Source organism: Hemiscyllium ocellatum, chromosome 2 (genome assembly GCF_020745735.1).
Source record: "Hemiscyllium ocellatum isolate sHemOce1 chromosome 2, sHemOce1.pat.X.cur, whole genome shotgun sequence".
Taxonomy (NCBI): domain Eukaryota; kingdom Metazoa; phylum Chordata; class Chondrichthyes; order Orectolobiformes; family Hemiscylliidae; genus Hemiscyllium; species Hemiscyllium ocellatum.
In genome coordinates, this window is record NC_083402.1 from 86,908,818 (window position 1) to 86,934,343 (window position 25,526).

General features: G+C 40.0%; 1 protein-coding gene across 1 annotated transcript in view; it reads right to left on the reverse strand.

Moving 5' to 3' along the window:
- The window catches only part of frmd3 (FERM domain containing 3), a 221,537-nt gene that overhangs the window by 25,578 nt on the left and 170,433 nt on the right, over positions 1–25,526 (reverse strand). The window contains exons 11-14 of the mRNA XM_060845125.1: positions 24,177–24,251; positions 11,100–11,168; positions 9,697–9,818; positions 4,557–4,585 (exon numbers count right to left, since the gene is read on the reverse strand). Of these exons, the coding sequence (XP_060701108.1) occupies positions 4,557–4,585; positions 9,697–9,818; positions 11,100–11,168; positions 24,177–24,251 (295 nt within the window). The remainder of the gene's footprint in view (positions 1–4,556; positions 4,586–9,696; positions 9,819–11,099; positions 11,169–24,176; positions 24,252–25,526) is intronic.

Consider the following 25,526-nt stretch of genomic DNA (forward strand, 5'->3'; position numbering starts at 1 on the left):
AAACAAACTGTTAGATTAGACAAATAGATGTTGCAGGGATTATGAGATTATGAATTATGTGAACTGGAAAATGGACTTTGAACATTACTGGATTACAAAGAATTTATCATGTGATTTACCGGAACTGCGGTTAACATGTTAAAGGAAACTATGGTGTATTTGCTATTTACAAAAGAAAAGGTGACTTTGGAAGGCAGTCTCCAGCAATATTTTAGAGAGTGATAAAGGTGGAGTTTTATTGCTATAATTGTTGAACAAACAGACCTGAAAACCTGATGGGTCACTGCTGTTGTCATCCAGTAATAGTCTCTGGTCTGATATAATGTGTGTTTTATCAATACACACTGAAAAGCTGTAGATAGTTGCTGGAGCGGTTTGCTAGGATGGTGTACTGTCTCTCATAGTTTGTAAGAGTCAGAGCTTGAAGCTGAAAGCAGGACTCTCTATTATGTTTTAACAGAATAGTTTGAAACAAAAACTGATTCAGTTTCAAATATAAGGTCTTCCATTTTTCATCTGTATCTGAAATCTGCTCTGAAGATTTCCCATCTTGAGCCTGTTGACAAGAATCCAAGGGAACTATGAGAAAGTTACCTCATTTTACTCTTTCAGTTTGAAATCTTTATTCATAGGGTTTCCCTATCTGTTCTATTCATAATTGTCCTGCAGAGCTGCGTCAGCCATGCCTTTGCCTTGTGCATAAATGTGTGTGCGCTTGAAATTAAAAGGAAGAATTAAAGGGTTAATTTGTATGGTAGTTTGATAACCAGTTTTATCACTTGCTTGAGGAGTTTGTTTTCCTCAAATAAACATGTATTTTTTTGCTGATAAAAAGTTTAGTGAAAGTCTTTCTTCTAATTAACAGTGATAAACAGAAACAAATCGATCTTGTTGGTGATCGATTATGATTCTTATACTTTTGCAGTACCTTGTGGAAAAATGGGACTTGATTTCCTCACACCTGAGTTGTAATAATGAGGAGATAAAGAATAATGGGGTGGAAGAAGTGTAATAGGTTCCATTAAAGATGTAAGGGGTGCAGATCATTCTGCTATAACATGCGTTTCGTTGACGCAAATGCACTATAATGCTATTGATGAAATGAGGACACTTTCTGAAGCACAAACTTTTAAAACATCTGTTGGTTGTGACACAATTACATTGCCAACTCTTTGAACATGGTTTCTAAAGTGTGATTTTTCTATAACACAGGCTTGCAGAAGAATGCAACTATCGCATTATAGAAGAACTACCTATATTGTATATTATGAGACAGAGGGCAAAACAAGAATACTTAATTAATTTGATTTAAAAACTGAAAGAACTTAGATGCTGTAAGTCAAAGACAACAGTAGAAATTGCTGGAAAAGCTCAGCAGGTCTAGCAGCATCTGTGGAGAGAAATCAGAGTTAACGTTTCTGCTTGAGCGACCCTTTCTCAGAGTGTTTTGTTTTGGGAGCATTTACCAAGAAAGGCAAGCACAGAATTGTAAAAGGTGAACTTTTCTTGATTTTGTTGATTAGGAGGGTCACTGTTAGTTTGGATAAACAAAAGCTTAAAGATAGAAAATAGTAAAGCATTTCCTAACTGAAAGGTGGTAGACAGTGGTCCTCCCCAAGGTGCAATATGAATAACTTAGTTCTTAAGTTTTTATGCCTAGGTACTTGTACCTAAGATGGCGTCATGTGTGGTGACATTGAAAAACCTTTCACTGTACTCATGTATTCAAATACAAAAGTACAGGTGATAATAAAGTCTACATCTGAATCTAAACCATTGCAGCAGATCATAGATAGGCTAGCAGAATGGGTAGACAAGTAGCAGATATAAGTTGAATTAGAAAAATGTGATATGATACACTTTGAGGATATGAAGAGGAGTATTAATTTAATAGTACCAAGTCTAAAGACCATCCAGGGAAAGAAGGACCCACACATTTGTGCTTAGATCCTTTTGGGTGCAGGACATAATGAGAGCGCAAATAACAAACCTTTTGGGATCTTGGGCTTGACAAATATAGGGAGTGAGTATGAAAGCAAGAAAAATACATTAAACCCTTATAAAGTGTTAAGCCATAAATAGGGTATTGCATCCAGCCTGGTCACCATATATTTGGAAGACTGTGAGGGTCCTTGAGAATATGCAGAGGAGATTTACCAGAATGGTTCCAGGATGACAGATTTTAGGTACAAGGTTGAGTTAGAGAAGCTGGGCTGTTTTCCTTAGAGTAAAAGAAATTAAATGAAAACTTGACAAAACTGACACGATCAAGGCAAGCTTAGTTCAGGTAGACAATGACATTTGGTCCAATTAGCTGATTGTGCAGTGACTAGTGAACCCTAATTAAAGATAGGTAGGGATGTGTGTTAGAGAACTTAGTCATAACCTGGAACTTTCTACCTACAAAGATGGTTGAAGCAAAGACAATCAATATTTTCAAAGGAAACTGGATACGCATTTGAGAAAATTAAATTTGTAGGGAATGGGACATGATAGAATCCTTCCACGGTAACATGAAAGGGACAGTGCAGTTCAACGGCAGCTCTTCTGAGCCCTTCGACATCCACAGCAGTGTCAAAAAAGATTGTGTCCATGCTCCCACACCCTTTAGGATTTTTTGCTGTGTTCCTGAAACATGCCTTTGGCACCACAACGGAGTGGATTTACATACGCACTAGATCAGATGGCAGGCTCTTCAACCTAGAGAGAGCAAGGACTGCAGATGTTGGAGATCAGAGTCGAGAGCTGGAAAAGCACAGCTGGCCAAACTGCATCCAAGGAGCAAGAGAATCGATGTTTCGGGCATAAGCAAACCTGGCCTGCCTCAGAGGCAAGACAAAAGTACATGTGGCGCTCATTAGGGATGTGCTGTTTGCCGATGCTGCTGCAGTTGCAACACACACCGAGCCAGAACTTCAATCATGATAGATCACTTCTCCCACACTTGCAAGTATTTCTGAAGGATATGAGCATCCTGGGACAGGACACAGGGGCACGGCTGGTCATCGACGACTATGTACTCGACATCGTCCATCAGTTTACATACCTTGGTTCTACCAACACTGACAACCTCTCCTTGGACACAGAGATTAACAAGAGGATTGGAAAAGCAGCCTCAACTCTTGCTCATCTCACGACTCGAATATGGACAAATCCCAAGCTGACAGTGAAGACAAAAATGTCAGTCTTCAACACCTGCGTCATACGCACACTGCTGTACGGCAGTGAAATGTGGACCACATATGCCAGACAGGAGAGAAAACTGACAACCTTCCATTGGAGGAGTATCTGACGTATCCTGGGCATATCCTGGCAAGACAGAGTGTCCAACGCAGCGGTCCTATCGTGCGCTGGCCTTCCCAGCACGTACACTCTGCTCAGGCAGGGGAGACTGCATTGGCTGGAACATGTATAGAGGATGACCGCATCCCAAAGGATATCCTCCATGGAGACCCACAGAACGCTCCCAGCTGTGCTACAAGGACATCTGCATGATAGACATGACGGCGCTTGCTATCATTACGGAGTCCTAGGAAAGACTTGCAGCTGACCACATGAGATGAAGAAGCACCTGAACCCTGAAAAGAAGCTGATGAGCACTGTAGCAGACAAGCAAATACGCAGGAAGGAGTGCGGCAGCTCTAACAGATCAACAAACACATATAGATGTGACCTCTGCGACCGGGACTGTCATGCCAGCATTAGTCTCTTCAGTCACAAACAACGTTGCAGAAAGCTAGAACAACAAAGATGCAACCCAAGGTCAGCCATGACCGAAAGCGCCCTCACAAGGGACACCATGGCATGTTCTCCAGAGAGCCAGCGTTGACTTGACAGACAAATAGCCTCCTTGTGCTTTAATGACCCCATAAGCACAAGTAGGAAATGTTACATTCAGCCCCATAAAAATTATTTGTAAATAACATTCAGAATATTGTGTCTGGATTTTGGGTACTACTATTAGAAGGGTGTCAAAGTTATTAAGAAGATGATTTCATAAGATGATGAAAAGATTGAGAAATTTTTGTTTTGAAGAGAGGTTTGGAAAGTTATGCTATTTTCAGTATTATTTCTATTTAAGTAATACGAAAATATCATTATTTTCAGTAATAATACTTTACTGAATAATAATAAATGCTAGTGCTTCAATTTCTACTTCTAGATTTGAGTTAACCAATTATTAATAATTTTATTATTAATAAATAATAAAATTCATAATCGGTTAACTCAAATCTAGAAGTAGAAATTGCAAGCACTAGCATTTAAGCATGCAATTAACAAAGGAAATTAAGACAAAGTTGAAAATTACTCTCCCAATAAACAAGTCCTCATTAACTGCAATTTTCTTTTGCACCTCTGAGCTAGCTGTTAATCCCTTTCTTTCCACTGACAGAATTTGTTCCTCATTGGCTTCCCATCTGTTGTTTTACTTCTTTCAATACTGCCAACTGCTATTATCCTTATTACCCAACCCCCACCCATCCCGTATACATTTTCCATGAGCTATTATTCCCCTTTCCTACTGATTGGTTTCTCTGCTTTCTTCTACTCTTTGCTCTCCCTTCATCAATAAAATTATATTCCTCTCACTTCTCTTTGGCTTCCCCTTTTGCCTTTCCTTCTTCTCACTTTTGCTCTCCCCTGCTTGGTTTTTCCTCCCCTTATCTCCTTGTCCCCTTATCCTCCATTGTCAATGCCTAGTTTGACTGCTTGTTTGCAACATGGTCACTTATTGACTAATTATTGCTGAGCGGTTACTGCATTTCATTTCAAAATGCCTTGAAAGGTGCCATGTTACAGAATCACACAGCACAGGAGACTGTTTTGTCTAATATGATACTACTTTTACACAGAGTATCTGTATTAAATTTGACCATACATGTTAGACTTATAGGTGAAATAATATTAAGACTTTTCATTGTTAAATGCCACATAACTTTAGCTACAGAACTAAGAGAAAATTATATTTTGGAAATTCATAAAGAAAGTTTGTGACTGTCTACAATTGCAAGCTCCAGCCACCAAGTGTCACTGTGTAACAGTCTCAGCTTGTATCAATGCATAGCTACACGAGTATCTTTGGGCAAACATTAAGATTAGTGATCTCCGGTGGAGAGTATTGCATACGATGGCCCTGTGCAATAAATGTTTAAATAGATTCATTGGGTGCCAGGCCACGTGCAGTTTTTTGTGGCCTGGAGAAAGCTGTGCTTCATGTTTATGCTGAATGTTTTCATTTGCAGCCCCTATTTAGTTTCTTAAAGAGGCTGCTTTTACATTTTTATTTGTACTTTAGCCCAATGCTCCTGATGCATGGGCAATCTGTGCTGAGGAGAGTGGGTAGTTTCTTCATGGACCTGTTCCTGGGCCTGACCAAGATTGCCATCAACAGGTCCAGGCAGTGGGCAGTGGAAGGGGTCATAGCCAATAGCTGCGAAGGTGGAAGAGCACAGCACGTCAGACAGCATCCAAGGAACAGGAAAGCCAACATTTCAGGCCAAAACCATGCTTGGGTGTCCATGGAGAGGATCATACAGTGTCCATCAGACCAAAAGATGCCTTTAGTGACTGGTGGGTATCACAAGGGCTGGAGTGCATTATTACCCTAGTAATGATATTTTTATTTAATTTTGATAAATCTCTGTTTGTTAACCTCCATGAATCTTTTCATTTTTAAATTATGGAATCCCACCAGAGCAGTCTAAACCATTATTGTACATTTAAAAGGATAAAGCTATTAAAAGGGAATCTTATTATGTTTTAATCATTATGGCTTTGCAACTCTGAGAAACTTGTTTGCACACCAACTTATTAATTACTTTGCTGTCCTCGAAATGTTTCAAATGTAGTCAAGCACAGTCACGTTTTTGGTCACTTAGGCAATTTCCCATCTTGTACAACAATGCTTTGCATCGTGGTAGTCAATTATGTTAAGCATTGTCTGGTGCCGCTCAGAAGTCCTAATCTAGCATGGCAGTACCTACTGCATTTGCTGCAAAATGAGACAGTGAGCTAAGAAGGTTCATGACTTACTGGCCTCTGATTTTTCTGGGCCCTTGACCTTAGCCAGTTGAGCGTTTTGCTTCTGCATCTTTTTCCAATGCCTTCCAAACAGTCAACCTGCAGAGTTCATGGCTCTCAGTAACTGTCGCCCAGTTGGCAGTATCAACATCCACCATCTTTGTATCTTGCTTCCCAGTGGGAAGAATCAATAAAAACATAATACATGGAAATTAAAAGACTAATTGTACAGGAGCTTCATTTTAAGGGAAATGAAACTTGTTGGGCCAGGTCAATAATCATCATTTGCAAATTTTACTTGTTTTTTCCTTCTGCATTATAGGCACCCATGTAACAGAGGTATTGATGCTACTGTTTCACACTCTTATCCAGCTTGGACATAACACCTATATAGCAAAATCAGCAGCTGTTAACATCAGCATCAAGTGACAGATTGCTAGTGATTGTGGAACCTAAATATGCAAAGTTGTCAGTAAGAGAGTGTGGTGCTGGAAAAGTACAGCAGGTCAGGCAGCATCCGAGGAGCAGGAGAATTGACGTTCCGATCATAAGCCCTTCATTAGGATTCCTGATGAAGGGCTTATGCCAGAAACATCAATTCTCCTGCTCCTTGGATGCTGCCTGACCTGCTGTACTTTTCCAGCGCCACACTCTCACCTCTGATCTCCAACATATGCAACCCTGACTTTCTCAAAGTTGGCAGTAACTCCAGCATCATTTGACAATACTGACAGTTGGCAGGATGGCAATTTCATGGACTATGATATTTGTCTTCCTGGTGATGATCATCAAACAGAATTCTTCACAGTCATGATAGAGTCTGTCCATTTTCCAGTACATGTGTTTCTCAATATGCAACATTAGTGTGACATTGTTAATGTATAGCAACACTCTAATTTGGATTTGTATGTTAGGTAAGTCCAAACAGCTTTCTGTCAATTCTGGTGTGTAAGTGATCATACCCCCTGTAGATGGCCTGAAGGCATATAACAGCAGCAAAGAGAAAAATATCGTAAGTGTTAATGCCACAAAACTTTTTTGATCCCATGCAGCTCAAAAGGTCCCGATATTGCCTTGACAAAGCTGATCTTACCATCATGTTCTTGTAGAGAAAGGAGATCACATTGAGTAGTTTCAACAGGCAGCCAATTTTCTCCAGGAGCTAAAATAGAGAGCCTCTGCTCACACAGTCAAATTCCTTGTGTGATTGATAAACATAATATGTAATTATTTCTTTTCTTCATGGCATTTCTCATACAATTTCTGGACTGAGAAGATCACATCAGGTGTAGATCTTCCAGTCAGAAACCACACAGGAATTCTATGGTCTGATCTACATGGCAGTATTGGCATATACTTTTCTAACATGCCGAGCAGGGAGTTACTTCAACAGTTGTTGCAATTACTGCAGTTGCCCTTATTCTTGTACACAGTTAAACCTTTACATCATGCCTATGCTGGGGTTGGCTCCCTCCAGAAAATACCGAGAAGTTTATTTGGATACTTTAGGAGTTGAAATCCTATAGTTGACAAATTCAGGCACTTAAACATCAGCATCTGGAGCTTTGCCTGTGACAAGCAAGTCAATAGCTTTGCTAAACTCCTCCACAATAGGTCCAATATCAGTGCTGTAATGCAGGTAGGCTTCCATAGTGTTTAGAGAAACTTCCACAACAGTGTATTTGCTGGGCCTGTCTGCAGTCTTTGACATGATTGATCGCATTATGCTTCCCCCATTGCTTCTCTTCTATTCTCCAGCTGGTTAGGACTAGACTCATCTGGTTCCTTTCCTAATTATCTGATCACAGGCAGATAAAATTCCACAATGTCTTCACTTCTCACTCTCACATCAGTTGCACTAAAGTTCACCAAGAATTCTTCCCTGGCCCTCTCTTATTTCTGTTTGGCATTAGTGACAATAACACCATCCAAAAACAAACATCTGGTACCCCATGTATGCTGACAACACCAGCTCTAAGTGATCATTACTATACTCAACCCCACTACTCTTTGATCTGTCACACTGTTCAGAGCAGAAATTCCATTTTTTAACCAACAACTCCATTTGTCTCTGTGGTCATTATTGCACTGAACCAATTAACTTGCAGCTTTGATTTGCTTTTTAACCCTGAGATAATATGCCAACTCCACATCTGCAGGATTAGCTCCACAATATTGCCCCTCCTGACTCTGCCTCAGATCATGTGCTGTTGAAACACAGTTTTCCATGCCTTTGTCAAGTGTAAACATGACTGCTCCCATGCTGTCATAGTTGACTTTCCATTTTTCAACCACCATTGACTGGAGCCCATTCAAAATAAGATCAGATGAAACATGATCTGCAGAAGGACATTCAGCCATCAAACCTATATCCTTATTCAATAAGATCATAGATGATCCAATTATGGCCTTCACTCCACTTTCCTGCCTGTTGACCAGAAATCTGGATTTATTCATCAGAAATCTGTCTAATTGAATTGACTTAGGTCATTGAGTCAAGTGGAACAGAAAGGACAGAAAATGGGTGGCAGTGGGACCAGGGAAACCTATGTGTAGAAATGTAGCACATTCTTATGATTAAACTATTTTATGCTCAAGCAGGCAGACCAAACAGTACAGTGTGTTAATAAACTTGTATAAAAATTAATGTTTGCCTTATTTTATTAACAAATGTTACACACACATAGCAATTATATATATTTCACTTGATATGAAACTTAGGGCCCTCTTATGGTGTAGTGGTAGTGTCCCTACACCTGGATTGAGAGACCAAGGTTCAAGTGCCACTTGTTCCAGACATGTGTAATAAGATCTCTGAACAGGTTGATTAAAAAAATTGGTTAACTAAATTAAAATAAACACTCAAGGGCCTTCATTCTCACTTGCTAACTTATTTGACTTGAACAATGTGACTGTACACAACTAGCTCAAATAATAAAGCGGAAATTGACTAGAGGTAGATTCCATTGTATTTGGGGAGGCAACGGCCTAGTGGTATTATTGCTAGGCTGTTAATCCAGAGACACATGAAATGTTCTGGTACCTGGGTTCCAATCCTGCCAATCCTGCAGATGGTAGAATTTGAATTCAATAAAAATCAAGATTAAGAGTCTAATGATGGCCGTGAATCCATTGTCAATTGTCAGGATATACCCATCTGGTTCACTAATTTCCTTTAGGGATTGAATCTGTCGTCCTTACCTGGTCTGGCCCACATGTGACATCAGACCCACAGCAATGTGATTGACTCTTAACTACCCTCTGGGCAATTAGGGATGGGCAATAAATGTTGGCCTGGCCTGCGCTGCCCACATCCCATGAATTAACAAACAAAAATTATCCAAACATCACATAGCATTCACTTTCTTTTCTTTAATTTCTGCTTGTTTACAATTTTCAACATTGCTGATCCATTACCTTACTGACGGCTGTGAATGGTTAGTATTTTCTCCTGTGGTACTGCCTCATATAAGCTGGTTTAATTACTTTCGCATGGATGTAAACATGCAAGTATCACCGGTCTGAATATTGCTCATTCAAAAACTAAGGAAGCCAGAATAAGGTATGAGGATGATTAAGGGCCTGGTTTCCAAATCGATTTCAATCTATACAGGTTTTGTATCTGCTTTTAGAATTACAAAGCTGATCAAGTGGAGAGTCAATATGAATTCTCACCATCCATGGCAGATTGCTCTTCAGATTCATCAGGAGATGGAAGCCATGATTTTGTTGTCTCAGTGCTTAATATCAACTGCTTGGATAAAGAATTGTAACTCCGACTCTGGGCAAGTGTGGACCTAAAAGTACAATGTCAGAGTTAAAAAGATTGAAATTTTGCTTTGCACAATGCTAAGTATGAGACTGACTCAAATTCTTAGTTTTCTCCTTTCTAGATACATCGTCATAAGCAAGCTGTCTTCTGCAACCATTAGTTTTTTTTAAACCATTTGTAATGTTAAATGTGTTGATTTTTCATTAATGTTCTATAGTAACTACTGTGTGTGTTATTTTTAAGTTTTCAAAATGTTTAATCTGAAATTAAGTATACCAGTAAACATCACTTGACAGAGGTACAAAACCAACTACTGACGTGTCTTTCCTCAGTTGGCTGACAGCAAAATTATTTTCTGGATTAGTGCTGGAAAAGCACAGCAGTTCAGGCAGCATCCGAAGAGCAAAATTCATTTGGTCAATGCTACACTCTGATCAAATACTTTGCCAAAATTCCTGGCTAGACTAGGATGTGACTAATGACTTGGACAGAATATTAGTTACTGCTTCAGGAGGGCAGGGAAAAGTCAATTTATGAGAGAAAAATATTATAAACACACAAATCAAAGGGCATAGCAAAGTACAAATTAATACAATCTTAGTAGGAAGCATGGCCTGTTTTTCATATTTCCTAGTAACTGGTGGTTAAATACTTGACTTGGTATTTAGCCACACAGGCTAAGCTGATACAGATTCCATCCCTTGACCAGGAATATACAATATTCTAATATTTTGTGTGCATGCATTTTATGACACTTTTCCTTATTTTTCTCTGATTTATTACATAATAAAACTTTACTCTTTTACTCAAGACGACCTTGGAATTGGTGCTTTTCCATTTTGGATCAGAATAACTAAATTTAATTGAAGTAGCTACATGTTTAAAAAAGATTGTTGCAAAGGACCAAGATAGGGTTTAAAAAGAGAACTGATGATATCTCCTCATCTGGATTGAACAACTGTCAGTTCTTTTTGTTTTCACACACATTTGCTGAGATCATATGCTGGTAGGAGGAAGCAGTATGGTGCAATCACTTACCCAATTATGGGAGATAAACTGTTACACTCACTAACATAGATGATCTAGATTCAGGCCAACATCAACAAATGTATGTCACCCAAGGTTGGTGGATGGCATAGGGAGATCCAAGAAAGATTTGAGGGAGGAAATGAATTCTGAAAATCTCATCGTCCCCAAGAATGACTCCTGACAAAATGTAAACAGGGTTTTTTTTCCCTAAAATCTCACTATGGATGCTGGATTGCTGAGTGTTAAGAGCTTGAAGTGTATATATTTTTCGTCTTACCTATGAACTTCAGGAGGGGTGCGCTGAATTTTGGTGCTTGCTTCAATAACCTCTTTTGCAACTCTTCCACTACAAGCAACAACACAAATGTTATTTTTTTTACAAATTTCTAGTTTAACCTTATGAAAATAACAGGTAAAATCTTCTCGGACCCTGAATGATATGACTATAGTCAGAAATTTAGGAAAATAGGATGAGGCTTTTCTCGACATTGAGACTGACAGCTTGCATTTTCCAACCAAATCCTGGATGGTGAGACAAGATTCTCACTAGTGAGAATTCTCACTCCTTATTAAATGCAGGTTCCCATTCTCCTACTCATTCGACTGAAACTAGACATTGAGAATTCCTGACATGAAAATCTGAGCACATACCTGAGCAACTCCTCACCACTTGCTTTTCTGGAGCTCCATCTTGGATACCCAGCATCTCAGGCATGTTCATGGGCAGCAGTTATGTGCAATTCATGTCCATTGCATCTGACATGTGCTGCTTTCTGCACTATCATGGCACATCACTGTTCCTCTTACAGTACACTTCTGAACATCAATGCTGTAATTTGGAGGGCATTGGCACCACTGATTGTAATGCAGTTACACAAACACTTTGTCCTCAGGAATAGGCACCTAACTCACTGACTGGACCAAGCTAATCTCTGAGCACTCAATTACTTTATGCCTATTTAAATATTCACAGCATCCTGCCTGGTCTTGCCTTGCCTTGTGTTTGGTTTTTTGCCCTCAGCTGCATCTTAAAGGCTCACAGTACTTTGTCCTGCATTGCACTTTACTGCAGACATAATGCCAAACAGCTGTCAAGTGGGAGTGAGTGCATATTTTGTGGAAAGGCATTGTCTTATGTCAATCTCATACCTGCTCCATGTGCCAGTCATACACATGCCGTATACACATCAATGTATATGCATATGTATCAACCAACTCGTGTCTCAAAGTCTAAGTGGAGTAGTCCTATGGGGAGTAAAGTCCAGGAAGACTCTCTTCAGTATGGGATCCTGGCACAGTAAGTCAAAGGCAGTCTCCAATATCAGCCCAAAGGCTTGGGAATCTAAGGTGATCAGCCAGGACCAGATTAGTAGAGGTCTCCTAATGCCAATTGTTGCATTCAAAGTTCAGATGGAGATCTTGAGATGCATGGTTGCTAACATGTAGCTCTACCATCATGGCTGTTGCTTTCAATGTTCATCGGGCTTGAAATTCCTGATAGTCCAATAGTTTGTATCCTAGCTGATTAAGTGGACTGCTATGATCCCGCCCACATGTGTGGTAATGGTACTAGAGAGCACAAACCTACTGTCATCTCTCAGGATGACTGCGTTCATGGCCCCAGCCAGTGTCCTAGCTTTTGTCTCAACCAGATTGCTGTCATCCATGCTTAGGTGGTGCAGTTTGAAACCGGGTCCATGATGTCCAGAGCAGTTCAAGGCATCACATAGCTCCCTGAATGGAAGTTAGCAATCTTTCACCAGCCATGTTGTGTCCATTGAGGTAGCAGTGTGGAGGAGCACCAGGAAGACAGCTGTTAGTAAGACCCTATTGAGGTTCACAAGAACAACTGATATGCTGTTGGGTAAATTTGTTCACTGAAAAACTTACTTGTTGGACTTCTTTGATTTTTGTTGGGAAATGGGACTTTTTGGTATTAAGTCTGTGGTTAGAGAAGGGCTATCTAAGTTAGAGTGGGAAAGACTTTACTGAAGAGAAACCTCACAATACAATGAGTCACATTGTGTCCAGATTTTCATAGTGCATGTAATCTCTGTTGTAACAGGCCCTAAGTGGTTAGTTAGGAACTCAATGGAGCAAGAGAACAAGTAATTCCTAAAACAAATGCAAACTGCATTGTCTGCTGGTGGTCAAGGTTTATCGGGGAGTAAACAGTTACTACAGGCTCCATCAGCAAGGTTAAGGTCTCCAATGGGTAAGGAATAACCTTAAAAACCTTACAGAACAACACAGAACACAGGCTGGAAAGTACTACTTGTCTCCTTATTAACAATTACCACCATAGCTGGTGCATAACATGGGGCATAACTACAGCATGGCAAATCAAGGGCCACAAAGGCAGTTTAAACTGAGGTCACAGACTTGGGGCTGGCACAAAGCCAAAATTAAAACAACAAAGGAGCAAATTAGAGGCAGCCCAGTCCGAAAAGAAGAATTTTTCGTGGTGGGGAATACTTTTAGAAAGTATTATTTAGAGTCTTACAGTCTTAGAGTCATAGAATCATACAGCATGGAAACAGACCCTGCGATCCAACTTGTCCATGCTGACCAAGATTCCCAAACTAAACCAGTTTCACTTGCCAGGATTTGGCCAATAACCCTCTAAGCCTTTCCTATTCATGTACCTATTCAAAGGTCTTTTAAATATGCTAACTGCACCTCCATTTACCACTTCCTCTGGCAGGTTATTCCAAATGCAAACCACTTTATGATAAAAATGTTGCTCCTCAGGTCCCATTTAAATCTTTCTCCTCTCACCTTAAAAATATGCCCCCTAGATTTGAACTCCCCCACCCTAGGGAAAAGAGCTTTGCTATTCATTTTATCTATGCCCCTCATGATTTTATAAACCTCTAGAAGGACACTCTTCAACCTCCTACATTCCACTTTAAAAAAGTCCCAGCCTCTCCTTATAACACAAAACTCCAGGTTCAGCAACATCCTGATAAGTCTTTTTCTGAACTCTTTCCAATTTAATAATATCCTTCCTATAGCAGGGTGACAAGAACTGTACACAGTACTCCAAAAGTGGCTTCACCATATCCTGTACAATCCCAACATGATGTCCCAATCCTGTAGTCAATGGTCCGAGCAATGAAGACAGGCATGCTAAATGCCTTCTTAAACACAATGTCTGGGGGATCCAAGATGGCGGCGACCCAGCAAGACTGAGTCCACAGTGCTCTACCCAAAACTTGGGAAAAGTGGGCTATCCACCCCCACCACACTCACTAAACCATTTATAATAGTTGTTAACCTTAAATAGTTACCTATTAGTACATTTAAATAGTCTAATACTAGCTGGAAAATGAGTAAAGGGAAGGGAACAGGCGGCTCTAAGAAAGCAGGGACCCCTCCCCCACCCTCTCCCTCTTCAGCTGCAACAAAGGTGTCTTCAGCTACTTCAGGAGATTTACCAATGAAGATGAGCTTTGAGGAGATGTTTGCCAGGTGGGAGGCGAAGATTGATGCTTTTATCGAGGAGTCTCGGCAGAGCAGAGAAGCACTATCAGCCGAGCTGCAGAAGCAGGGCAGAGACATTCAGGAATTGGAGTGCCGAGTCAGAGAGGTGGAGTCGAAGGCCGCAGCCTCAGAGACTGGGATAAAATCAACAGCCGACCACATCCGTTTTCTCGAGAATCGAGTCCAGAATCTAGAAAACCACATTGATGACCTCGAAAATCGATGTCGTAGAAAAAATATTCGGTTGTTGGGCCTGCCCGAACAGGAAGAGGGAGGTCAGCTAACAGCATTCTTAGAGCATTGGCTGCCACAACTTTTAAATCTGCATAATGGATCAGGCCGGGTAAGGGTGGTCACAGTTCGTGGGCCCGGCTCAACCCAGCGCCCACGCCCGGTCCTGTTCCAGCTGCAGAGCTATAGGGAGAGGCAGATGCTCCTGGAAGCCTCAAGAAATCTGGGAAAAGATCCCCAAGCTATGACCCACAAAGGATCCAGGATCATGCTGTTCCAGGACTTCTCCCCAGCTTTGGTCCGAAAGAGGAAGGCATTCGATGAGGCGAAGAAGCGTTTAAGGGACTTAAATATCCAGTACTCCTTACGATATCCAGCGACGCTACGCCTTAGCCACGAAGGATCCATATATAACTTCGGATCACCGGAGAAGGCTAAGGAATTCTTGGACTCTCTTAAATAAACTGTAAGAGATTGTGGACGCTGGTCTGCCTTTCCCATTATTTTGGTTTACATCCCTTCATCTTTTCTTATCTTTCCCCCTATGTGTGTATGTATATATATATATGTTGGGGCGTTTGGTTAATGTTGATGGGGAGAGGTGGTTACCTTATTCTATTTTACTTCTGTTTTTAGGAGCGGGGTTGTTTTTCTTTCCCCTGTTATTTTGTGGTATTATATTTAAGTATTACATGTTGAGATTGTAATCTTATAGTTATATATGGTATTAATATTCCCAAATATATTTAGATGTGGGTGTGGGTGGGGGTGGGGTGTTCACTGTTAACTCTAGCTTTATATTATATTTGAATTCTCCTCATTTTATTGAGGAACACCTGGGTCAAGGGTGGGGCACTGGTTGGAAGAGGGTAAGATGGACTGTGGGAGAGGAAGTGACGCTCCCTGGGAACAAGGGAGAAAATCTCCAATTCGGAATGTTTTATATTTTTTATACTTAGAAAGAGTTTTTTGTTGTATTGTTTTGAGTGTATCAGAGAATCTTTACTTTTGTAAATCTTGTATGCTCCATGCTCGGGATGTTCTAGATAGGGTTTCCCCTCCCGAGGGGTCTCGGATCTGTCCAGATGATTATGGCTGAACAGTCGGTTAAGTGGTGCACCTGGAATGTCAGGGGGAGTAATTTGCCAGTTAAAAGGAAGAAAATATTATCAAATCTTAAGAAGGAGAGAGTTGATATAGCTCTCCTACAGGAGACACACCTGTCGGATAAAGAACACTTAAAATTACGACAGGGCGGATTTGATCAGGCCTTTTTTTCCTCTTTTAATTCAAAAAGCAGGGGAGTCGTTATCCTTGTCCGGAAGAACTTCCCTTTGAAAATTCTAAATCAGATAAAAGACGAATCTGGACGATATATTTTGATTAAAGCCCTCATAAATGGAGAGGAATATGGGATCTTAAATGTATACTGCCCCCCGGCACACCCCTTTAAATTCATAACGGAAGCTTTTTCAAAACTGATGGCCTTTGGTGCCCGTCATACAATTATAGGGGGAGACTTTAATTGTATTATGGATCCGGAAATAGACAGGATTCCCAAGAGTGCCGCTGGAATATCTCCCAAATCTAGACAACTGGCGGACCTGAATAAAGAATTAGGATTGGTAGATGTATGGAGATGTCTCCATCCACAGGGTAGAGATTTTTCTTTCTACTCTAATCCACATAAATGTCACACAAGAATTGATATGTTTTTTGCCCCATCGATTTTTCTAAACTCTATAGCAACCTGTAAAATAGGTACTATAGCAATCTCTGACCATGCCGCTGTATACATGGAAACTAAGGTAAAGAACAATGGGACATCTGCTCGGCTTTGGCGTATGGACCCCTTCCTGATAAAAGATAGCAAATTTTTAAAGTACTTCTCCCAAGAACTTAAAACCTTTTTAGAAATTAATACTGGTACGGCTAGCAATCCGTCAATGATGTGGGAGACCATCAAAGCTTATGCACGAGGTTTGATCATCTCCTATTCAGCGACCCAGAGGAAAATGAAGGGAGAGCAACAGCGTCTGCTCGAAGCTCGCCTAAAAGCAGCCGAAACAGCATACGCTGATAGACCTTCTATCACAAAATTGCAGAGGATTACAGCTCTTAGGACAGCTTTAAACACCGCGCTTACTCAAACGGCTAAAAGGGAAATATTATTTGCGAAACAAAGATTATATGAATATGGCGACAAACCGGGTAGATACTTAGCATTTCTTGCAAAGAAAAAGAAAGCCCCTCAAACTATTCCGACCATCAAGGAAAGTACAGGTACCCTGACTCATGATCATAAAAAGATCAATGCGACCTTTAAAGAATTTTATTCTGAACTATATAGATCGCAGGATTGTGAAGATAGGATTAGGAGGATGCAGTCATTTTTTAAAAATTTGACCTTCCTGGGCCTGACTCCGGAACAGGTGTCGGCCCTAAATACCCCTGTAACAGTCCAAGAAATACTTGAGGCAATTAGGCAACTTCAGAGCGGAAAAGCACCGGGCCCAGATGGTTTTCAAGCTGAATTCTATAAAGAATTTACAGGAATATTGGTTGACCCACTTATGGATATGTATAATTTTGCGCATAGTCAGGTCTGTCTCCCGCCCACGCTGAAAGAAGCAAATATTTCTCTTATCCTCAAAAAAGGAAAAGACCCAGAAGATTGTGCATCTTACAGACCAATATCCTTACTAAATGTAGACTTTAAAATTCTCTCAAAAATGTTAGCACTAAGACTAGAAAGGGTACTGCCATATATTATAAAGGAGGACCAGACGGGATTTATTAAGGGCCGCAGATCATCCAATAATATCAGAAGGGTCTTGAATATGATCCAAGCCTGTCATCAGGGAAAGATACCAGGAGTAGTAATTTCATTGGATGCGGAAAAGGCATTTGATAGGGTTGAATGGTCATATTTATTTTACACATTGGAAAGGTTTGGCGTTGGACAGGTGTTTACCAAATGGGTTTCAACATTGTATAATGACCCCAAAGCAGCTGTTATTACTAATGGGTTAAGATCGGATGGCTTCAGTGTGGGTAGGGGCTGCTGTCAAGGATGTCCTCTCTCACCATTGTTGTTTACACTGATAATCGAACCATTAGCAGAAGCCATCCGGACTGATCCTAATATAACGGCCCCGAGGATTGGTACAGGTAAACACAAAATTACCCTCTATGCAGATGACGTTCTCTTATTCCTCAGTAATCCTTTAATGTCAGTGCCTCGTCTAATTCAAGTTATTAATACATTTAGTGCATTCTCAGGCTATAAAATTAATTTTTCAAAATCGGAAGCCATGCCAATGGGTGGTCTGGCTATGATACCCCACTTAATGGACGGATCCCCTTTTCCCTTCCGTTGGTCCCTGGAGGGCTTCGTATATTTAGGTATTTTTATCACGCCAGTATTTGATCAGCTGTATAGGGCTAATTTTGTACAATTAATGGAAAGGATAAGGCAGGACCTCCAGCGATGGAGAGACCTTCCGATTTCCTGGCTAGGGAGAATAGCATTAATTAAAATGAATGTTCTACCCCGTCTCTTATATCCTATGAGAGTGCTCCCGCTGATGCTGCCAAGGCTAGCCCTACGTAAATTATATGGCTGGTTGGGCTCCTTTATTTGGAACCATAGACGGCCCCTTATTAAGCTGAAGAAGCTACAGCTTCCACAGGCAAGGGGAGGACTGGACTTCCCAGACTTTAGGAAATATCAGTTAAGCTCCCTACTAAGTTACATAGCTGATTGGATTTCATCTGATCCACAATCAATTTGGCTGGATATCGAAGCCTCCCAAGTAAAATACCCACTTATTAACCTTTTATTTTCAGATAAGAGGAAAATCATTACAGACCACTGTAAAAATCCCATAATATTAAACACAATTAAGGCCTGGAATATAATGCGGCAAAATGAGGGTAACTCACATAAAACATCCCCCCATGCACCAATAGTAGGCGCATGGGGATTCCAACCGGGGATTACAGATGCCACCTTTAAACTCTGGAGATCCAGGGGCATCTCATGCTTAGGGGACCTATTTAAAGATGGGATCCTGATGTCCTTTGAGCAGCTGCGTCTGAAATTCGGAATACCTAATGGGGATCTCTTTCGATACTTCCAAGTTCGAGATTATATACAGAGGAAGACTACATTAATAGATAGTCTTTATAAATCAGACAGAGAACGTAATGTCTTACGACCAGCGGGGGCATCCTCCGTTAGTACTATATACCATTTGCTACATGATGGAGTCTCAGGAGACATGGATGACCTGCTTAAAACATGGGAGCAGGACTTGGGGCTAGAAATCTCTGAGGATATGTGGAATGACATTTGGGGAAAATGCTAGAAGAATTGCTATCTGTAACAGAACTCAGGCTATCCAACTAAAGATACTTCATAGGGCCCATATAGCTCCGGCTCGACTGGCAAAATTTAAGGCAGGAGCATCTCCAATGTGTCCTAAATGCAAAATAGAGGTGGGTACTCTTGTACATTGTTTGTGGACTTGTCAGAAAATCCGCAGATACTGGACTAAAGTGGCAAATACCCTGACAGAAATTTTAGGAACGGAAATTAGGGTGGACCCTGTATCTCTCCTTTTGGGCTTTTCGAACCTCTCATCTCTGGATATGCACGGGAAGAGACTAATTTCTATTCTCTCTTTCTGTGCAAGGAAAAATATTTTGGTGAACTGGGTGGCTGAGGGCCCCTCTGGACTTTCAAATTGGCACAGATTAATTATGGAATATATCCCCCTTGACTTCCTCACAAATATGGTGCACCGAAAGACTGAATTATTTTATAAAATATGGCAGCCCTTTTTGAATTATATAAATGCAGATATTTCGGCTATCCTAACAAGGGCTTTTATTTAGTGAAGAATTCAGACCGGGCTGCTCCGGGGCCCCTTGGGAGAGGAATCCTGCGCGAATACGGGTTTTATTATATTTGATGTTTATACATTCCGAGCATGTAAGAGACTTAGGTATACACTCTGGTTAGTTATAGGTTAGATTAGTAGAAAGTTGAGTTTTTTTTTCTTTCTTTTTTTGTTTTCTTTCTTTCTCTTTTCTTTGTTAAATTATGACTATTGTATATATGATTTAATTGTACATCAATGTTTGTATTTGAGAGTTTTGTTTATTTTTGTAAATTTGCAAAAATGTTAAATTTCAATAAAAATATCTACAAAAAAAAACACAATGTCTACCTATGATGCAACTTTCAAACAACTACGTGCCTGAACTGCTATGTCTCTCTGTTCAGCAACACTACCCAGGGCCTATCATTAACTGGATAATTTCTGCCCTTGTTTGTTTTACCAACTGCAATACCTCACATACATCCAAATTAAATTCTATCTGCCACTCCTTAGCCCATTGGCCCAATTGATCAAGATCCCTGTGTCATCTTAGATAACCTTCTTCACTGTCAACTATGCCAGCAATTTTGGTGTCATCCACAAATTTATTAACTGTGCCTCCTAAATCCTCATCCAAATTGTTTAGATAAATGACAAACAAAAGTGGACCTATCACCGATCCTTGCAGAATACCACTGGTCACAGGCCTCCAGCCCGAGAAACAATCCCCCAACACCACCCTCTGTCTTCTACCATCAAACCAATTTTGTATCAAATTGGCAAACCCTTTCTGAATCCCACGTGATCTAATTTTAACAATTAGTCTACCATGCGGAACCTTGTCATAGGCTATGCTAAAGTCTACTGCTCTACCCTCAATCTTTTTGGTCAAAAAACTCAATCAAGTTGGTGAGACATGATTTCTCAAGCAAAGAACCATGCTGACTATCCCTAATCAGTCTCTGACTCTCCAAATGCAAGTAAATCCTATCAGAATCCCCTCCAACAACTTAACAGCCACTGATTCTGGATTAGTGGTGCTGGAAGAGCACAGCAGTTCAGGCAGCATCCAAGAAGCAGCGAAATCGATGTTTCGGGCAAAAGCCCTTCATCAGGAATAAAAGGTGTCAGACTCACTGGTCTATAGATCCCAGGCTTCTCCTTACAGCCTTTCTTAACTAAAGGCACAACATTACACACCCTCCAGTCCTCTGGCATATCATCCATAGCTGTAGATGATACAAATATCTTTCCTTGGGACCATGCAATTTCCTCCTTAACTTCCTGCAACATCCTAGTATACACTTAAGTCACATCCTGTAGATTTATCCACCTTTAAGTTTAAGACTTCCAGTACTTCCTCTTCTCTAATGTGAACTGTTTTCAAGACATCAATAGTTATTTCACAGAGTTCCCTAGCCTCCGTTTCTTTTTCCATAGTAAAAACTGACAAAATACTTTTGCAGTATCTCTCCCATTTCCTGTGGTTCCACAGTTAGACCACCTTGTTGATCTTTGCTCTTTTGCTCCTAATGTACTTGCAGAATCCTTAATCTTATCTGCCAAGCATCTCTCGTATCCTCTTTTTGTCCTCCTCATTTCACTCTTAAGAATACCCCTGCACCCCTTATCCTCTTCAAGAGATTCATTTGATCTCAGTTGTGTATACCTAATACAGGGATCCTTCTTATTCTTGACCAGAGCCCCATATCTTTATTCATCCATTGTGTCCTACTCTTACCAGTCTTACCCTGCACTCTCAATAGGAAGATAATGCTTCTGAACTCTTGTTATCTCACTTTTGAAAGTCTCCCAATTGCCAGTTATTTATTTACCTGTGGACAGTCTACTCCAATCAATTCTTGAAAGTTCCTGTTTAATACCTTCAAAAGTTACCTTACTCCAAATAAGATTTTAACTTTTATACAAGGCCTAACCTTTTCCATAACTATTTTAAAACTAATAGTGTTGTGGTCACAGGTCTCAAAGTGCTCCCCACTAACACTTCAGTCATTTGCTCTGTCTTATTTCCCAAGACAAGGTCAAGTTTTGTTCCTTCTCCGTAAGTACATTTACATATTGATGAAGAAATTTTTCTTGAACACATTGTACAAATTTCTCACCATCCAAGTCCTTAACACGATAGCAGTCCTGGTCTATTTATGGAAAGTTAAAATCCTCTACTTTTACAACCCCTTTTTTTACATATAGAACATAGAACATAGAAGGATACAGCGCAGTACAGGCCCTTCGGCCCTCGATGTTGCGCCGACCGAATCCTACCTAACCTATACTAGCCCAATAACTTCCAAATGCCTATCCAATGCCCGCTTAAATGACCATAAAGAAGGAGAGTTCACCACTGATACGGGCAGGGCATTCCATGAACTCACAACCCGCTGTGTGAAGAATCTACCCCTAACATCTGTCCTATACCTACCACCCCTTAATTTAAAGCTATGTCCCCTAGTAACACCTGACTCCATTAGCGGTAAAAGGTTCTTAGTATCTACCCTATCTAAACCCCTAATCATCTTATACACTTCTATCAGATCTCCCCTAAACCTTCTCTTCTCCAATGAGAACAGCCCCAAGTGCCTCAGCCTTTCCTCATAAGATTTTCCTACCATTCCAGGCAACATCCTGGTAAACCTCCTCTGCACTCGTTCTAAAGCTTCCACATCCTTCCTATAGTATGGCGACCAAAACTGCACACAATACTCCAGATGAGGCCTCACCAGAGTCTTATACAACTGCAACATGACCTCAGGACTCCGGAACTCAATTCCTCTGCCAATAAAGCCCAGTACACCATATGCCTTCCTCACAGCACTATTTACCTGGGTGGCAACTTTCAGAGATAAAATCTAAGATTTCTCTACATATTTGCTTCTCAATTTCCCCTGACTCTTGGGGGGTCTATACTACAATCCCATCAAGGTGATCATCCCCTTCTTATTTCTGAGTTATACCCATACAGTTTCATTACACAATCCCTCAGAAATATCCTCTCTAAGTACAGCAGTAATGTTTTCCTTTATGAAAAATGCCACTCCCCCTCCTCTCTTGCCACCCTTTCTAATGTTTCTATAGCTTCTAAAACCCAGAAAATTGAAATGTCAATTCTATTCCTACCTCAGCCATATCTCGATAATAGCTATGATGTCCCAGTCCCATTTTCCCTTATATGTCCTGAATTCATCTGCCTTTTCTACAAGATCCATGTATTGAAATAAATGCAGTTTAATTCTTTAGTAACCTCATTCTCTCACTTGCTCTTGCCCGCCTTTTCTTAAAAACTTGCTGGTTTTTCAATTGAGAACCATCTTCATCTGTCTTTCCATTCTCACCACTACTTTCCCACCACCAGACTACTTTAAATCCACACATGTAGCTCCATCAATTCTTCCCACTAGGAATTTGGTCCTTTTCAGTTCAGGTGCAACCCATCCCAATGATCCAAAAATCTGAATCCTTGCCCATTTCCCCATCTCCTCAGCCATTTATCTGCCCTAGCTTCTTTTTCCTACTCTCACTAACACATAGCACTGAGAGAAATCCAGAGATTACTACCTTTGAGGTTCCACTTTTTAAGCTTCCACCTAAATTTCCTATATTCACTCTGCAAAGCCTTAACACTCTCCTTAATTTTGTCGTTCTTACCAATATGTACAACAGCTTCCGACTTTTCACTCTCCCCTTTGACAGCACAGTCAGTTTTGATATAACATGATAGTTCCGTTCTCGTGTAATCTCGCATTATAAGAAAATAGTGCGATAGCCACACCATTTAAAATAATGGAACCAGAAACATGTTATAGCCAATACAGGTAAGGAAAGTTTGCATTCTTCGATTGCATTAAAGCCAATTTGCGTTGAAGAAACACGCATTATAGTAGAACTGACTATTTGCTGCAATCATTTTGAGGTGTCCTTGATCCTGGCACTATAGGGAGGTAGCCACATGACAAATGTGGATTGATTCAGAAATGGTCAGCATGGACTTGTCAAGGAAAAGTCATCTCTAACTTGCTCACAGTTTTTTTGGAGAGGTGACAAAGAGGATTAATAAGGGGAAGGCTTACATGGGACTGGTGATGTATATGCATCTTCAAAAAGTCATTCACTACCAAAACAAACGTGTGAGGAAAGTGATTGGTCAGAGTGTAAAATGCAACATGGATACAAAATTGGCTGAAGGATAAGAAACAGAGAGTATTTTTGGTTGGGTACTCTTTGACTGCAAAAAGGTTTGTAATGGAAGATCAGGGTAAGAACATCCTAATACTGGCAGTAGAAGGCTTCCACCACTGCCTATGGATATCAACACCCACTCTGTACAATCTGTTCATTTATCCTTCAGGGCCATTAAACTGTTCTCAACTGTCATGGGTCATTAGTTTTGCATAAGTTTTTAAATATTGATTCTTACTAAACTACTTTAAATCACTTTCAAACTTGATTCCCTTTTCAGGTTAAGCTGTGGTTCCTAAATGTAAACCTTGCAAGTTGTGTAAACATGTGAACTAGTTACTTAAGAGCAAACTGAATACTCGGATGTTAAAGCATATCTGTAGATTCTGTTCTCATGCAACTCAGGAATTTGTACTTCATGGTCAGAATTAGAATGTAAGTGGTTTAGCCACTGCATTTACAGCTAGTCTCTAAGTTATTACATAAAATAAATTGCTTATTGAATTTATAAGCTTTAGGCAAAATAATAAGCCACAGAATCCTTTGACAGAAAAACCCACCTGAAACGAAATCTCCTGCCTTTGAAAAAAATGTTGCTGCTGGACACAGTCTTGATCTGACTGGATTTTTCATACCTAAAAATATGAAAAACATAGTATTTTGTGTAATTAGCGTTTTGATTAAAGGACTACAAAGGAAAAAAATCCACCCAAATTATTAGGTATTACTTCCTGGCTAAGATTTACTAATTCTGCTTTTGTCAGAAGTTGGGCAGGCCAAATGCTCAATTCAGAGATACAGATGCTAATCTAATTAAAACAAAATACTTTGGATACTGGAAATCTGAATTAAAAACAAAGTGCTGGTGTACCTCAGCAGATCCAGCAGCTTCTGCAGAGAGAGAAACAGATTTACCAATTGAGTCTGATAGGACTTCTTCAGAATGGAATACCACTATGGAATGCCAGTACGCCTGAATTTCTAAAGCAGAATCTAAAACAGCAGCTTTGAGAGATTCTAGTCTTCTGTGCCAGAGAGACATGTTTATGATTTAGTTCACATCTGCTAAACAAAATTTTATAGAAGAATAATACTAATGAAGGTCCACATACTGTTTAGGTGATAAACATTGGACTGTTGTTTTTTTTTTGTTTGAGATTACATTTCCAAATATTTGCAATCATAATATGAAGAATTTTACATTCACTTTGAGGGAAAGATTAGTATTTCAAATGTAAATTAGGGCAATTATGAGGGCATGAAAGCAGATCTAGCTAAAGTCAACTGAAAAATTAGGTTAAGGGATAGGTCAGTAGAGATACAGCAGCAGACAAGGGAACGATTCAGAATACAGTACAAGTATATGTAAATCATACATATGTAAAGGCTCATATTCTGGTTTACAAGATGTAAAGACTGATGTGCCACAAGGATCAAGGTTGTCCTTTTTACACTTTTATATCAATGATAAAAAAAATTCCAAGAGTGGACCCATCATCTGTGATTAGTAAAACTTAAAAAAAAACCATAATTATATAAAGATGGGAGATAGCTCATAAGATTGGATAGAATATTATTAAAAAGAAATTAACTAAAATATTAATAGGAAAAGAAAAACTAGAATACATGAGAAAACTAACTAGGAAATTTATAAACAGATAGTTGGTGTTTCTACAGGTACTCTAAAAAGCAGAGTCAATAAAGAAAGCATCAATCCTAAAGGAGTGAGTCTGGGGAATTAATAACGAAAAATAAGGATATGGCAAATGAGATTATGTTTCGGTTACACAATGCATTGGTGAAATCACATTTGGAGTATTGTGTACAACATTAGTCATGTTATATAAGGAAGGATTTACTAGACTAATATCTAGAATGGGTGGATTATTTTATGAGGAAGACTGGACAGC